Source organism: Nematostella vectensis, chromosome 10, assembly GCF_932526225.1.
Source record: "Nematostella vectensis chromosome 10, jaNemVect1.1, whole genome shotgun sequence".
Classification (NCBI taxonomy): domain Eukaryota; kingdom Metazoa; phylum Cnidaria; class Anthozoa; order Actiniaria; family Edwardsiidae; genus Nematostella; species Nematostella vectensis.
Genome location: NC_064043.1, coordinates 8,884,652 through 8,902,510, shown reverse-complemented (window position 1 = coordinate 8,902,510; position 17,859 = coordinate 8,884,652). Strand labels below are relative to the sequence as shown.

Below are 17,859 nucleotides of genomic sequence, written 5' to 3'. Positions count from 1 at the left end.
CAACGCAACGCCCGCACCACAGGGTGACCGTAACTCTTACCTAGTCTCCCCCTGCACACGCCGTTCACGATTATTTCAATCTTGCCCCTCTTAATGAGATGCAGAGTGTCGACCTCGTCCCCCTCGTACATGATGAAGTGGCCCGGCAAGTGGTACTGTCTGCGCATGCGCATGGATATGCCGCGCAAACAGCTGCTCTCGGAGTCCATGAAGAGAAAGGAGTTGGAGAGCACCGTCAGGTGCATGTGGAGACGGATCTCGTACTGAAGGCCTTCGGGAAACTTCTTCAACACCTACAGAACGAGAAGCAGGAGTAATTATTATGTGACAATGGATCTTCTTAAGCACCTAGAGAAAAGAGAGAAAAGAGGCAAAGTTAGCAGATAATGGGACACGCCATGTGAGATAGCAAGGAATGTCATGAACTGTGGGCTAGGTCACTTGATCATATCCGTGCACTTGATCATGTGACATAGTAAGGCACGTGACTCGAGTCAGTGAGGCACGTGATACAGTGAGGAACATACCCTGTTCATATCAGTGCCCTTGGTTTGTGACCACGTGTGCCGAGAGTACTCTCTGAGCCGCCTGGCCAGAGGGTTGCGGATCTTGTAGAAGCGAACGAACTCGTTGATGGCCATGGATTCCTTGCGGTACCGGAAGTTGCTAGAGTACTGGCCGTGAATGATGGCAGTCACGTTACCAAAGATGCCGGCGTACATCACCGCTACACGGGGGGAGAGGGGAGGGTGAGTTCTGGCACACGGTGGAAGGGCGTGAAAAACGTCCCATATCGGGCCCCATATCATATAAGGTCAGTCACACACTAGGTTACATTGCAGGGACCTTAAGCAAGGACGACGACGACGGCTAGGACAACGCGATCGAAAAAGATGTTTTCGCGTGTGGCGATCATAAATAATGATTTATTTGCAATGGTATAAAAAAAACCATTATAGTCAGAAACAGATAAAAATAAACTAAAGACATTATTTCTACAGTAGCGAACGTAGTTAGTGGAGTTTACAGTGCAAACGTCCGCGTCCTTAACTGACCGTGAAATTGGGACTTTTCACGTCGTGGTTTGGTGGAAAACGGCAGAAATATATCAGACAAAACGTATTTTCACGTGCTGCTATTGCCTACGTCGTCCACGTTGCCGTCGTCGTTGCTTAAGGTCCTAATGTCGTGTCACAGTCGCGATAGTTTCACGGTCGTGTCACGGTCAAAGCCGTGTCACATATATGGCTGTGTCACGATCAAGACCTAGCGTCATGGTAATGTTACTCGGTCGCGTCTCAGGTTTTAAGTCTTGTAACGATCACGGTCAAGGTCGTGTCACGCACATGGCCGTGTCACGGTCACGCATCACCACGGTTATGGTCTGTCTTGTGGCTGTTTTGTGTCTTGTTCGACATCAATTCTCATAGAGCCTACTGTCACGCTATCCGGTAGGTACCCTATCGCCGTCTGTGACGATCACTTGCCGACTTACCTCCGAGTAGCATGCCACATATCGTGAATATCCTCTCGCCGTCGGTATTTGCCGAAACATTTCCGAACCCGACAGTAGTGCATAAGGTCATAACGTAATATAATGACGTTAGGTATCGTGACGGTAGGTAGGGGCCGCTCCAGGGGTCAGTTGGGTGGAAGTGTTTATTGCTCTCGGTCGCTAGGATACTGAGCCAGGACGTCTGTTTATGCTTCTGCTCTGAGAAACCAATCATGTACCAGATACAAGCCATCCAATGAGCGACCAGCATGAAAAACATCAACATCAAAAATAGTAATGACGTCATGTATTCGTAGTTTCGATCCAGTTTTCGCGCTGCCCGAAACAGCCGTAGTAACCTTGCCGTCTTGAGAAGACTGAAAAGAGTAGTATTCTGTTGAATAATCAAAAAAGAGTGTTTTTTACGTAGCAGCAGCTCAGTCCCGTTAACTGACTCATACCTGGATAAAGCTGATAAAACAGCTGATTTGTCATTAAAGGAATAGTTGTAGAGTATTATTGCCAAAGATTATAGTACCCTTCTCCTTTATACTACCATAGATTAACGTAGTGACACCCACCCCATAATAGTCCCATTATATGGTATCACCTCCCTTAAAACTTCCATGGATTATCTAGTGATGTTCAATTTAAAATTGAATTTTCAATGGTATTACCTTTTAAACTTTGAATACCATAAATTATTTAACAATTATACCATTTCCATTGAGGTAGACATTTTTAAAGCCTCTATCCCCGAAATGGAAATGGTATAACTTTTTTAGTATATATAACGAGCTTTAGAGCAATTTTCTTTTCGGAAGCACTTGCAAATCGGCTGTTACACCCGCCATTTTGCTTGATTTCGGGGCGCAGAAAAATATCCACTTCCTAGGAGGTGTATATTGAATTTTATCCAGAGTTTCTCAACCAATCAAATCGCTTGTTCTTGCAAGTTTTCCGAGTTTTATATACTAAGTAGGGATATTCACTGTCTAATAGTTCAATGGCATCACCCCCCTGCCATAAATTATCTAGTGATATTTACCTCGTCCGCATTGAGGTCCAGCAACAGTTCCCATGGTATTGCCGCCACGAAGTCGACGATAAAGTACGACCGCAGATAATGGATGCCTATCTTGCAAGGGTTGGTAATCAACACCTCGCCCTCCTTTACGTACGTCGTGCGAAAGTTCAGCACGATATCGAGCATGAAGATCACGTCTATACACGTGTCAACCAGCAGTAGGGGGTAGGCGTCCGGGTACAACTTCTTCATTCGCTCGAATGTGTTCCCGGTCACATTAGGATCTGTCAAAAAGAATAGGATCAAACTGTTGACCACTCTGAGTTGGTCAAATAAGAAACCGGTGAAACAAAGCCAAGTCAACAGTATGTTGTAAGGCAACGCGCGCTACCGTGGCCACCAATACAAAGTTAACCATGCGACGCGCGCTACCGTGGCCACCAATAAAGTTATAGGGTGCGCCGCGCGCTCCTGTGGCCACCAATACAATTCTTAAAGTAAGTCACAGATCAAATAGGGTCTGATGAGACAGGGGACCGGTCACAGATCACATTGGATCTGACGAAACAAGAAATTAATCACAGGTCTTATTAAAGCCGCATTGTCACCAGTTTACTTCGTAAGGTCCGACGGAAACCTAAACAAAAAAAGAATCTATTAGAATCCGCGCAACAAAACAGGCCATCCGCTCTAAATTGTCAGTCACATCCTCGAATAAGATTCCAATAGATACACTGCTTTTACAAGTTTGATATTTCCGCGTTTTCGTTAAAAATCTATCGGAAGTAAACTGGTGACAATGCGGCTTTAAGATAGCTGACGAAACAAGAAATGGTCACAGATCTTATCAGAATATGTCAAACTAGTCAACCCGGTCTACCGCTGTCAGGCACCTTTAGGATCTGTAGTCGTGCATTGCGTTCTTAGCTTTTTGTACTGTAATTGCCTATAAAAGTTTTGATCATTGTTTACGGGAATTCTGCTCATTTTTTTTCCAAATAAGGCCATGTGCAGTGTAATCTACAGAAGCCGCGCTTCCGCGAAAGGTATTCCCAAGTTGCACCTGCCTTGGCTCGAGTCGTCAAGAACTTTGTTGAAGTTTGTTTTCTGGATTAAAATAAAAGGAATTTGGCGCATACGCCGCCATTTCAAAGCCTTGCTTGTCCCAGACCCCCGGATTATATCCAAGGACAGGGAACCCGTTAAGAAGGCTAGGGCTTTGATGTTCCTTTCGCTCATTAACATATAGAGTACCAAACTAAAAAAAAACTGTCCCTCTCGATAAAGACATGATTCTCTCAGTCTAGCTTAAATTAAATATAGCTATCTAAAAGGACTTGAGAAAGACACTGAAGCACCATAACAAGAAAAACAGCTTAGGAAAAAATGTAACTCAGTGAAACGCCGATAAAACTTAGGACAGACTTCAAGAATGCAAAATTATCTGAAACATAAATATTTCTTCTTTGCAATTTTCTACTAATTCAGTATTTGCTTAATTTTTATTTCCTTTTCATCAAGATATTCGCAGAAAGTTATTCAATGTATTCAATGGATCTCTTTAATAAAGACGACAGGGTTCCTGCAGCCTATATTTGAAATCCCGAGAAAATAACTTGGCATTTTGCAGAGACGAATGTCTGTATGTAGGAGTCATACTAAAAAGCATCATTATAATTAAACTCATTATATATTAATGGTATCTTCTCAATTTTTACAAAAGCCGATGCCCAAAGCATGATGATTCTCTCACGAAACTGACATTCTGTCTAAGTAAATTTTAATTAAATCTATAGTCGCGGAGCTTTTCAATGAATTCTATTGCCTGTATTACTACTGATCAAGAAAACCAATTAATAGATACCACATGAGGGACGTCGATGGAGAAAAGATAAAATAGCAAATGACCTCCAGGTTTTTAAAGTGTTTTTCGCTTTCTACATGAAAAGCAAAAAAATGACTTGCGAATAAAAAACCTTTTATGGTCGCCAAACAAAACTCTCGCATGTTTACCCAAAACTAATTTGCAGCCGAATAAAAAAATTACCCTGTTAAATGACGGATTAAAATGGGGATTTGCATATCGCTTATGGGTGCGTTTACATAATAAGCACAAGCACGCTTATGGCGATAAATGGAAAATACTCTGCAAAAGCACACGGTGTTATCGAGTTAATGGATATGCTAGCATAGGCGGGTTAGCATTTCATGAAAACGAACGAAGGCGGAGATTACAACAGCAGAAAAACAAGAGACTTTTATAGATTTAAAAAGACATTCAGAGAAAAAAAAATTTCCTCTGCGTCGTTAGACATAATATCAAGTTTATAATGTAACAAGAGCAATTTGCGATGAATCTTTGAATTTCTAATAGATCAAAACTCTTAGATAGGCAGCATGATTTTGTCTTTCGAAAGTTTCTTCTTTCGCCTGTGAGTCAATCGAAGAAGACTGCGGTCGTGTTTGTTTACCCACTTTTACAAATTCTAAAGATCTATGTAAGGCTTACGCCAGATGTAGGGATAGATTAACGTAGACAGCACGATAATAGAGCAGTCATACTTACGTTTCAGTCTTTTATTTAAGTCAGCCTGAGACATGATAAAGGCTGACACAAAGGGTACTTCGACGGCTGTGTAAAGCACTAAAACCATTATCAACCAGTCCCATGTTATCTTGAATAATCCGTAGTGGAGAATTATGCGATTCCGCATTTGAGGGGGGATTTGCAGCTTATATCTCTTGTATCGTGCCCGCCATCTCTTGAAGGCCGCCATCACCTGGAAAAATAACGACAAAATTCACCGTTGGTGAATGTTTGCTGACTTTTGCTTGCCACGAACCCGATGGGTTATCGCCAACTAATAGCTATTTGCGCAGAGCGAGCACGGAAAATAAATAGCTTGACCAGTCAGCGCTTGCATGACGCCTTTTGCGTTAAAGAAAACTCGCTTTGAAAAGAAAATGCCACGCCATCTGTATGGAAGAGAAGCAATATTCTTACAAGAAGGTTAAACTCAGACATTCGGGAAGATCTTGAACTTGCGAGATATTATTTGGCTGTTCCTGTAGTTTCACCAGTTTGACTGTTGACCGACGCTCAGCGATCGAAGTCCTTTTGTACGCTCCCCCGGAACCGTATTAATAACGCCAAACGAATTCAATTAATTATGCCAGCTTAGAAATAGCCAAATGTAGGCGAATGTCTGCGGTCAGAGGATTACTTTTAAACGAAATGAGTCACAATTTCAGGAAAAAGCCAGTGATCCTTTGATCAGTCTGACAACCAATTTTAATAAACAAATTGGTGTAAAAAGAAGAAAGATGGGAAACTACCGATAAATGTAGTAAGATATTCATAAGCACAGTGTAATTACAGATCTATAAGTAAAAGCACCAATCAAATGTCTCGGCCACGCAACATTAATCTTATCTGCCAAATTGAAAGTGCTTTGATGACTTTAACACGACTCATCTGAGGCGAGTCAATAGGAGTATTACTTCTGGTCTGGTTACCAGTATTTTTTAGATCTCCCGCATTAGAGTCCTCCAGAACAAAAAAAAAAATATTTGCCTATTTGACAGGAGCAGACATGTCATCAATCTACCACATCGTGCATGTTTCCTAATGAAAAAATAAATAACTTTCTTGATATTCTTGAAGAAGAGGGTGATTAGCAATTTGGGAAACCTCGCTAACCTTAATAATCGCAAATAGCAAGAAAATAGCCATATTAACGTACATACATACAAACAAGGAATCCCACAATTGCAGTTACAGGTAGATCACAAGCCGGTAAAGGTTGTTTGTCAGCGTAGAGAGAACCCATTAAGAACTTTCCATCTTTTCCTATGAAGACTGGTGTGTGTTATTGTAGATAGTGGTCACTTGGCGAACAATTCATTCACGCGGTTTTTTAAATACTTGGGCAACAGAATAGTTAGATTTCCTCCCGATAAAAGTTTTGTTTACTTGGTGTGTGATTTGTTAACGAAATAGCTATGATAACAAGAAGTATCCCAGATACATAAACCACCTTGTCGAATAAAGATTTTTGGTTATGCAAACGGACGGCGAGCGTAACCAAGCACCAGGTTCACTTAAACCCCTTATGCAAATGGTCCAACGGTTTGTGCAGGCATCAGATTCTTTTAAACCCCTTGTTGATAAACAAAACCTTTGCTTTTTCAAAAACACAGTGCGTGTAACCAGGACCGAGTGATTCAAAATTAAATCAAACATGATAACGTGTTTTCTACAGTGGAATGGAACAAGTATTTGAATCGTCTCGGTCTCTCTTACACCACTTGCAAGAGGAATTATTGCTCTTGGTAGTAATTAAGTAACTTAATTTCGCACAGAATTGTGTAACCCTTGCATTTAATGTAGCACCTACAAGTTTTAAAGTAATAATTATCTAACGGGAAATACTCAATCGCCAATCTATCAATGCACTGACTCTCACTAGTCGGACGCCTTTTTTCCTACAAAACACTTTCTCACATGAAGAACATCATTTCTTCCATAACAAAGCCTCCGTTAGTTGAATAACCCATGCTTTAGTGAAAAAGAATAATGCTTTGACCTCAGAAACTGGGGACGACCTTAATGTCGACTTATTGGGGGGGAGCACAATACAGAAACATTAAGAAAATATTGGGGGGGACAGCCACGCCCCATCGGGTCATTTCTGTATTTTTTTACAATATTGGGGGGGGGGGGAAGGGGCACGTGCCCTCAGTGCCCCACCCCCTGCTACGGCCCTGGGCATAAAACATACTCCATTGCTTCCTCAAAGAATGTGCGAGGATACCACCAAGTGTGGAATGGAGCTCTCCTCTTAAATAAAAGCTCTCTACTTGTGATAAAAAAATATTGCTTTTATACTAGATTCTCGCTTTTTATCTAGAAGCCCTAGCACTAACGTTAACTTATGTCATCAGACTTCTCAGTCACCTGTCACAACTATTTCAAATAAGGATGCACTGGATGCATTAAACGTGACCACGTGACCTACGCTGGACACGGCAACGTTAGCCTACGTGTAGCCGCTGACTCGCGAAATCCTCTATACGAGAGGATCTCGCGAGTCAGCGGCTACACGTAGGCTAGGGCAACGTATAAATGGCTGAAACCTGCTATTTTAAAGCCACGCCACATAAATGTGTGGAGCTACATAAACAAGAATTCTACAGTTTTTGAAGCCTGGATTGTTTTATAAATGAAGCTTACTGTCGAAGCTTCGTGAGCGACCATAATTTTCAGTTTCTCAAGGGTGGTCTGTTACGAGGGCTACGACTGTATTTGGTTATGATAACCATAAGGCACTGCGGGATGAGATACATCTTTTGAAACAGGTGTATAGTGACTCTTTTCATACGGAACTTCTTATGGGCTTGACTATCAGTTAAAGAGACTTAAACTTGCGCAGTATGACCAATAAAATAACGCTGCCAGTTTTGTTTATAAAAGCCCCCTTATCGGTACAATAATTCAAAATAAATGCATTAGAGTAGTGAAGTAGTTTGAGTGTTTTTTAGGTAATCCTTCAGCTGAAACTGGAAATTTCAATACAACCCGGTGATTTAACTGATCAAAGATTCGTCCAAGTTGTACAATTACTACGTGAAAACAGTCAAGCACGAAAGTTTTTTTTCTATAAACTTTCTGAAAGACGTTTTACAGCATATGGAACATGTTAAACGGAATATGTTATCAAAGCATCGACCCCTCATCAGAGACCTACAAGTGACGTAATACTTCATGAATAACCATCTGATTCGAGTTCTTATGGTCCTTATGCAAGAGACGAATGGATTCTCTCCGTCCGCGTTAAAGTCAAAATATCATAATTGGAATTTGCGTGCTTTTAAATAGTTCTGGACTTAAATTTCTAATGCCTAATATGGAGCCAGAAATCCATTTCAGCCATAAGTACCCGGTCGAATACCTCTTTCATGTCTTTAACCTTTTCGAATTATTTTTTTCTCTTACCGGATTCAAGGCAACCGTGTGGAAATGCCCGTAAGCAATGGAAAAATACTTCTTCGTCATTCCGTGTAGGAGGATGAAGCTCACTGGTTATTTGGAACAGTTCACCTTATGTGGTTGCATATAAACACTATGGTCTCTACCAATAGAACAGCACTTTAGGAGCTCTCTACAAAGGCTTTATTCTCCCGCTATCATCACGAACCAGCACGCTATGGTCATCCTTATCAGTTTACCACATAAAAGCCCGCTATCTTAAGTTATTTCTATGATTTTCAAGCACCTTCTATCGGCATATATATAAGCTAGGGGGGGGGGGGGGGTAGAGAACCTGTGCGAAGTCGGGCTAACCTTTGATTTTAGCGACAACTCCGATTCAACTGTGTCTTTAGCACTTGCACCTACATCAGTTCCTGTTTCTCTGCACATAGTCGTTAGCTTCTTCAGCTATTTTACTTTGTTTCCATATCTAATTCTAAGCTGTGCATCGGAATATCCTTCTGCACCATAACAGCGACTGGATGCGTCTGTGTAAACTTTATTCGCCCCCCACACATAAAACTACCACCAACACGCTAGACGCTTTAGCGGTTTAATTAGTAGGATGAAGCATTAACTTCCATTATTCTATAGTATGTTTTGCTTTTTCTCTACCATTCAACACCAGGCGTTATTTTTTACACGCATGACTAATGGCGGGAAATCTTCCTCCATAGAAACTTAAAGAGGGCTCGCGCACTAGCCTTATTCATGGGTCTAAATATATTAATTTATGTTTTAAAGTGGTATACATTTGTCGCCAATTTGTTCAATTAGGATCACTGATAACTCGGTAATCTACGGATTCTGTGAGACACAAAGACATTGCTAATTGGTTTGCTGTACAAGGAGGCGAAGTTGCTCTGCCCATTTAAGCATTAGCGGTTAGGACAAATCTCATTTGAACAACACAAATAGCGAAAAGCTCTTTGTTTACTGTGGCAAGCCGTAGAGACAGATATCCCCTGTGATAATGAAACTTATTGGAAACTTGGCCGCTGTGCCAGAAAATAGCCCTCACAAACTCGTTACCATCTGTTTGGGCTTATATAGCATTTCTTGTTAGAACGAAACAGAACGAGGATTTCTCGAAGGTTGGGGAAGGCATACCACAGTAAATAACCTTCTGGATTTTAGAGCCCATGAAATCCTTCTTAAATTTCTGTCAGAAAGGGGGGGAGTCCTGGATCCGCCACTATTGTGCACATATCAAGCTCGAGATCTAAGAGCGAAATTTCCCCTCTTCCCCGGTAAAACTAGAGGAAAAGATACTCATCCTTTTCCCTAATTTCAACTGATGATTTTTTTTTTGTTACCAGAGAAAGCAATTTTTTTTGTTTAAGATACTTGAGCTAATGCTGTAATATTTTTGTGGTTTTACAGATTTCATATTTGTTTTGGAAACCTACTTAGATCCAAATACATACACTGATGAATATAAGAAGTACATAACAAAAGGAATACAACGCTCAAACCAATGTGTTTGTATACAAATGCAAATCACCATAACTTGGAAATTCTTGTAAATCATTATTCATTTATTGGTAAAAGAAACTTCCTCATTTGTCTTTGTTGGTTATTATATATTATATGCGAAATTAAGTGACAACAATTACGCGAAATGAATTGAGTCTGCATTTTTGTAATTATTTTTGGGTGTAAACATTGAACGAACTCTTGATTCATCATGTTGAATTTAATGACATGTTTTCATGACTAGTTCAGTCCTTGAATGGAAGAATGTTGAAATAGCAAAGTTTTAGTCGTCCGAATTTAGAACACTTAGGTGGCGCGACGTGTTAGCCGTTCTACATTATTGGAGCAATATGTTCGCTATGAGATTGTAAAAAATTAGATTTCGGATGGATAAGCTGTCATTCAAACTCTGGCACCCAAGTCTTGTAAGGGTGTGTGCGTATATTATTATCATTCGTATCTTTTGTGGCGCATAAAAACATATTTTTCAAAATGTTCGCCTATCTATACGCCATCAGTCTATGATTCATTTCAAAACTTGAGAATGACGAATTGTTCTTAAAGTCGGTCAAACCAAAGAATTGGTCCGACTTTATCGATACCGGCATTATCAATATCTACCGTTATCGGAGTAGATATACATAAGACATCAGATGTGTTTTACGCTTTTTGGAAAAGCGCTAAAATACGGTCTTGTCTTACCTCAAAAACATATCTCATCTTTAGGAACAGGGCAATTGTTAAATTCAAAATAATTAAGTTTTCGCAGACACAAAGTTAGACGAAGTTAGACGCTTCCATGGACGGCGGAGCAGTTGTTTTACTGGTTTAAAAAGAAAACAGACATACTCGACCGGTTTGCCTATATACAGATGGGGTACCCCCCCCCCCCCCCCATCCGCCCCCTAGACTAAGTGCAACCCAGCGCTTCTACCGTCTATGACTTTTGCTGTGATGCACACATCGGAAATTAACATAAAACATAGTACTGGAAATAGCTAATAGTAAAACAGATTGAAATAGCCAATAGTAAAACAGCCAGCCAACAGTAAAACATGTTTGTCTCCCAAATCTCCACTTCAAACAATCTCTCGCGCGCTCCAATCGATGCTTTTAGCAAAATTGTAAACAAGCATGGAAAACAATCACGAAGAGGCGCTGAGAGCATAAGATTGCATACACTTATCTCAGTAAAAAAAACATCTTATATAGTACAAGTTGGCGAAAAAGTATATTTTAACAGACTGACAGATATTGTCAACTTTGTGTGTAGCAACGTTAACATTTGTATAATAGTTTTTGGAAGCCCTGAATAATAAGCAAATCTTGTAGACCAGTTTATAGTTGGTTTTTCTAAACCATTTGAAAGATTATCATCCCCCTGTGTAGACGTTTCGAAAAGTGTAATTAATACTTATTTTCCAAGTAAAGGTAATAACGATTGCACATATAAGAAAATTTATAAAAACTTTTTAGAAAACTTTTCAAACAAGCTAGTACATGACGACCGCTAATCGCTAAACAATAATGAAATAACCCTATAAGTGCCTTGCATAAGTGCATGGGAAATGGGATTTACATCAAGATCAAGAGATCATTCTTCAGAGAAGCGATTATGCAAATCAACAATCAAATCTCACGTACAGTGGGCAAAAAAAAAAACTATAGAAAAAGCGAGTTGAAAACAACATTTGAAAAATAACACATTTCCTAGCTTGACCTTGAGAGGGAAATTGTTATTCGGCATTGCTAAAAAACAGACACCAAATAGAAGAACGAAAAACCTGTTTGGTGGTAAATGGAAAAATGAGAAACCAAGCAAAGAATATTGCCGAATGAATCATGCAGTATTTGGGAGTGCCATCGGCGAAAAACAAAATATACATTAAAAATTCGAGGGGGAAACGAGATTCAAATTACTGACAGGGGCGTAGCCAGGGAGTGACCAAGGCTCCCCCCCCCCCCCCCCCCCCCATCCTTCTAGCAGCCAAAAATACAGTAAATCTATGAGAGATTATCTAAAACACAGGGGCCCCCTTCTGTTAAAAATCCTGGCTACGCCGCTGACTGAATTGAATCACAAAAAAGAGCAAAATGCCCGATTAGACATAGCACGCCCTTTTTACGACGAATTTGAAAGACACTTTTCCAGTAGTCCTTGTGTCATTAAAATGTGAAACGACTCTAAAATGATTTAAAACGATTGGCAGGATGCTGTCATTTATCAATTCATTAATTTGAAAAGAAAGATAACGCTCAAGGACCAAGTCGAATCTACATCATTTTACGGTGAATTAAACTTGCATTTCCGCTTCGCAGTTTCTGACTGTGCACCGAATGATGGACGCTGGAAACGCTGTTAGCAAAATGGCCAATCAACACTAACACCGCTATTTTACGTCTTTTTAAAGTCTTCCTGTTTTTCCATTAAGTATCGACCGCTGAGGAAGCTCCAAAGAAGTCAAGCTGAGTCCAGTTTCCACATAAACCGGCAAAACACACTGAAGGGTGCAGCTGCTGGCTATCAATGAAAACTACGTAATGGCAGCATTTTTATTTTTTTCCAAGCACAGATGCACGGCGAGGAAAATGCAGTCTACTGGAATTATGTAAAATGTTGTTTAAGTAAGAAAAAAATAAAATAAAAAAACATCGCGTCAACGGCTTGGCACTAGAATTCAACATTTTTGTCAAGAGGAATTAAAGTAAGTAAAAATATTTTCTACCCAATCAATTAAAAGCGATAGGTTTTCTTAAAGCAGCCTTACGTAAACTCTGACATGCTATTTACAAAGCGTATAAAATTACTCCGATCGTCTGACAATTTTCCTTAAGTTGATTATGTAAATTTGTACGATAATGTTGTGGGAGTATGGAAATGAAGAGATACCATCTCGCAGGGAGGGCTTTCCTTTGACTACAAGATAACAGCAAATATTTGTCAAGTGAATTGTTTACGATAACTATTAGATTGGGGGACTTATAGTACTTGTACCTCGTAGTCACGAACGTAAGAACGAAACATGCCTCTTTTTGGTAAGGAAATTAATTAATGTGATTGAAGGCAATAAAGAGAAGCACAGAATTTCACACAGAATAGAGTATAAATTCAATGCGCAAACTTATAGTACATTTTCTGAGTGTCAAAGTGCATTTGTCCCAGCATTAATATGGGTGCTGAAAAAAATATCGGTGACATGTGATAGCATCATTGTAAAGTGATTAGGAAGTCGCGTTTTCCCGTTTTGCGACTATCAACAAAAAATGGATTAATATTGCATTCGCGTGTCAGCTAGGTAAAATAATACTCCTGCAAGGAATAGAATGTACATATGAGATTTGTACTTACCCACATTATATATGGGGACGAAACACGGAAGATTTGACGCCGACGTTCCATGAAAAAGCCAGCCAGATTACATGAATTATAACTGCGTTGTTTTTAAACTTAAAATTATAAAGCTAACAAAATATTGGAGAGAACCCTACGTTTGCGAGCTAAAACTGGATCCAGCACGGGTAACGATAAAACGGGAATTTGACTTGAGATTTCACAGCGTGAAACAGAGTTTTCAATACAGCAAACATGGTATGTTACACGAAGGCCTTAGCCATAAACCGTAACAATACTTTCCCCAAATCTGCCATGGTATTTGACCCTATTAGCACACAGATCATAGACACTTACTACAAAAGGGTCTTGTTGACTGTTATCCCCTTCTAATAGACCCTGGAGTTCCAGAAAGCGGAGCAGGGAACTTCGATTGGAGGCCATCGTATCGTCACGCTTCAATGACCGAGTGCTCGGAACACACGTTACGCTAACTCCCAGACTTCCAATCGCGCAAGGTGGAATTAAAACTTGATGTTTGTTTTCCTTTTACACTTTTCGCTCTAGTTCAAATAATTTTCCTTTTTTTTTTCTCAGAATATACGAAAATACGCGGTATTCGTATGTACCTGGTGTTCACTATAAAGAAATGAATTATCCTTTTCTCATTTGTGCAAAGAGCTTTTGAATACCATTCGTCACTAAGAAAATTTCCATATCAAAACTAATGAAATAGAATATGAAAAATAATGCGAATCAAGCAATCATTAGTCGATTAGCCTTTTTTTCAGCTTTTAAGATGGAATTGTAGCAAAATAAGATAATGATTCAAAGTAATATGGACGCCGCCTGCTTATCTTCCAAAAGAGGTTTCTCTGATCACCCTTTTGTGGTAAACCATATAAACTATATTCAAACAATACGTATTTACATTATGTAAGTTTTTTTTTACATGGTTGATTAACCCCGTTGTCCTAGCCTCGTCCCCTGCCTTCTATTGGCTGAGCGGATTGTCGGTTAATGACGTCATAAAAAAGACGCCTGAGGTCGTGATCCCTTCCCACAGGCTTCCCGTCCTTTTGTTCCTACACTTTCGACAAACAAATAAAGCCTATGTGCGTACGTGACAGGAAGCTCATAAGACATTAAATTTCCGATGATGAATTGTCCTAAATATCACCTTCTTCAGTCGTTGGACGTAATCCAACACGGAATTCTGCACTGATGTTATTAAACGTTTTGGTAAATGCGCGTTGAATGTTTGCATAAAAAGACGACCCCTTCTGGTTATGCCTTTTTAGCAACATTTTAAAGGCTTTTTTATGAGTATCTGTTTCAAGTTATTGCTCTTATATCAAAGTTTTCCGGTCACTGTGGGCTTATAAGCATTCGCAGCTGAAACATCGGCCCTTATGTTCAAAAACGTGAGCGATCTTTTTTCCTATTCGGTATTGATTCTATCTTATTATTTGTATTGATTTTCTTGGTATGATTCTATGTATTTTTGTTATCAAACATAGACATGATATTTTAATAGAGATACACAAATGTCCAAATCGCTTTATAAGCTTTTTTTTTATTAAGTCAGGTCCTTAGAACACGACGGTAACTTTGATGTTTTAATCTAGTGTAGTTAGAAACTCGTGCGTCAAATTCTGTTGTTGTTTTTTTTTTTTTCATTTGCGACCTCTAAAAATAAATAAAACGGGAGATAGTACAATAAGGACATTACTAACTTTCAAAGAACGTCTTCATTTTAACTTTTTTATTAGGAAAGTCTATGTAGCTTAAATAGCGACGCGAAGCGATTTCTCTTGTTGTCACCTGTCGGTAGTATTACCCAGGTATTAAACGAGTTAGATGGTCAATCATGGTCAGGTTAGGATAACGGGCAGCCATGTAATGAGGCTAATGGAAATCTCTTCTAGGAAGAGCTTATCTTTTATAAAAAGAACTAGTCGATCTGAACAACTAACCTTTAAAAAATCATTGTGCAGCCGACAAGAAAAAAAGGGTAGAAAAAATCTGTTCAGGCTTAATCGCTAAGGCACGCAAATAGGTGTATTTGATAACATCTTTAGATGCGATTTTCGATGCGATGGTGGGGTCATTGGTCGGGTGTAAAGCCCGCATGCAGGGAAAACCATCTAGATAGCGAATTGCAAAAATAAAAACATTTAGATGGGAAATCACACTTTCAGTCGCAATCAATGATAGAATTTGTAAAAAGGCCTGATTTGACTATTATTATGATTCTGTGGGTTCTCCAAAAGATTATTTTCAATGTACTTAAACAAGAATACAGTCCTTTTCGAGTCCAATTCATTCCTTAAATGCCTCCTTTTGATTCAGAATAGGAGTCCACCCGCTAACCAACTTCTACCCCAATAGTTATGATATATTGCCATATAGTTTATGGAGCGCTCTTATGCTAGTATATCTTCAAATCAATAAGCAATGAAAACGCGTTGTAAACATTCAATATAAGGAAGTGGTAGCTACCGCGGTATTTCTCTCGTGTAGTCCCAGTCTTTGGGTCAGTGACACCAGACCCATTCTTGCTTCTAGGATACTGCTGTAAACGGCGTGGATTAATTGTTTGTCTAACAGAATTTAAAGTTCGTTTCGCATAGCTTACATGGCTTAGGCGATCTCTTCACTCGATTGAAGTCTTGTACACTGAACAACTACAGGCACCCTGTCACCTGTTGTAATTGACTCTTAATCATTTCTTAAGAAAATCTTCAAGCTTTTTAAATCATTAAAAACTTTCACTCGTATCACCTTTGGGTTTATATGTGTTTGTTTCAAAGCACTCACCTCATCAATAAAATATCATAAATTACAATACCACAAATGAAACCATGTTTGCTTTTCCTTAGCTGTATATAACTTATGTTTGCTGAGCTATGCTTGGGCTTGAATATGAAGCACGATGCGGTATTCCAACTGGGAGGACTACACAAGATTGAGAAGATATCAAAAACACAAATAAGATCGCACGCAGAGTCAAGAGCAAGCTCTGTTAGCAAGCGCAATATTTATAAATATTTATACCCAAACTCGGTGATGCTATAAACAGTTAGCTCATATCCTAGGAGATTCAATAGCAGCAGGAAGTTTCGCTATAGACACAACTAGCCGGCTCTAATCGGCTTCACTCATCATCGTAAACACAATTTGAATCATTCCTAAATCAACCCTAATTCGCAAGAAAAAATAATGATATAATATTTTGCAACAATATCACTGCCCTCGATTTTTATTCGCAAAAGAATACAGACTTGAACCTTTTGAATACAAAATATTTTCCCTGGATAACAAAGTAACGAATTCAGCATTCTGATTGGCTTCCACTTTTTAGGGCAGGGCGTATTAAGAAAAACTGTGATGCTTTTAGTGTAGAGAATGCTGGTCACAGCTTTGCTTCAAATCTTCCGCAAACCTTTTTTATCGTTAGAGAACGCATATTTGACGAGTCAATCATATTTAGCAAGAGGTCTTCCGGCAACTTAGGTATTCATGTACTAACAAAACAAAGCAGACAATAAAAACGTTGAAAACAAAATACGAACTACTCTGCGAAACACTTTCGCGTTTTTTAAGGAACCATATCTATTAGGGGTTATTTTAAAGGACCACATTAGATCTAAAGGGATGTATTGTTGTCTCCAGAGTGAGACCTGCATAATGCAACGCTTTTCAAAAGAGACTAATCGCATCGAGAGACATAGTTAAGCAAGAAGGAAGGCAGTCATTTGGCAATAACAAACTTAAAATTAATAATTCGCATTTCATCCCCAGGCTAAACTGCAGAATACCCGTCCACTTATTTGCATGTTCCTTGTATTTACTGCCTCGTTCTATAGAAATCGAGGTGTGAAGTCTCATTGTTAACTCTTTGTGGACGGGTATTCTGCAGTTGCTCCCATCCCCAATAAACAGGATAAACATAGTCGAAGCACGAACGTAACTGAAGTTTTCCAGAGGTGCACCGATTTCTCCCCCAAAATAACTTAAAGAAGGCCTATCACGTGCCGCCATTTTATGTTCAATGGCGAGACACACAAAGCATCCATTTTCATCGGCTAATAAAAGATATTTTCAATCAAATATCGTCAATAACATGTCAGGCTATATTCGTAAGTTATGAAGCTTTCTTGCGAATAAACCGCTGTAATTTTAATGATAAACAATAACAAAGGAGTGGGTGATTGACATTCTTTAAAGATTGTTATTAAAAGGGTGGGGGTCATTTTGAGCATGCGCTGAACCAAGCCCTCGCAAAACGCTAAGCAAACAACACACGTGGAAGGAAGTTATCGCTTTAATCTTACCTCAAATTTTGCAGTGCACGAAACACAGCTCATAATCTAGTGGTCAATGTAGAGGACACGGGATACGGAAGAAAATATAATAAGCTTACTGTCCTGAAGTCTTATTATTTAATTCAACTTCCATGCTCTTTGTTTCTGTCCCATAGCTATTTTCCGGTTCAC

At 39.4% G+C, this 17,859-nt stretch overlaps 1 protein-coding gene and 1 long non-coding RNA gene across 13 annotated transcripts in view; one reads left to right on the top strand and one right to left on the bottom strand.

Annotated features, from left to right (window-relative positions):
* The window catches only part of LOC5513578 (potassium voltage-gated channel subfamily H member 6), a 33,402-nt gene that overhangs the window by 2,895 nt on the left and 12,648 nt on the right, over positions 1–17,859 (bottom strand). For 4 of the 12 annotated variants that reach the window (XM_032383045.2, XM_032383043.2, XM_048733494.1 and 1 more), the window contains 5 exons: positions 5,089–5,302; positions 2,544–2,806; positions 1,496–1,889; positions 528–727; positions 41–293 (listed from right to left, as the gene is read on the bottom strand). In XM_032383045.2, the coding sequence (XP_032238936.1) occupies positions 41–293; positions 528–727; positions 1,496–1,889; positions 2,544–2,806; positions 5,089–5,302 (1,324 nt within the window). Of the gene's footprint in view, positions 1–40; positions 294–527; positions 728–1,495; positions 1,890–2,543; positions 2,807–5,088; positions 5,303–5,526; positions 7,206–8,517; positions 10,887–13,378; positions 13,514–13,717; positions 13,850–15,862; positions 16,145–17,859 lie in introns of those variants that run through there. The other 8 variants (XM_032383039.2, XM_032383048.2, XM_048733492.1 and 5 more) reach the window with 7 other exon arrangements.
* On the top strand, positions 13,514–14,028 carry LOC125573142. Its single transcript, XR_007313974.1, has 2 exons — positions 13,514–13,618; positions 13,757–14,028. It is a non-coding gene; the product is annotated as an uncharacterized LOC125573142 (long non-coding RNA).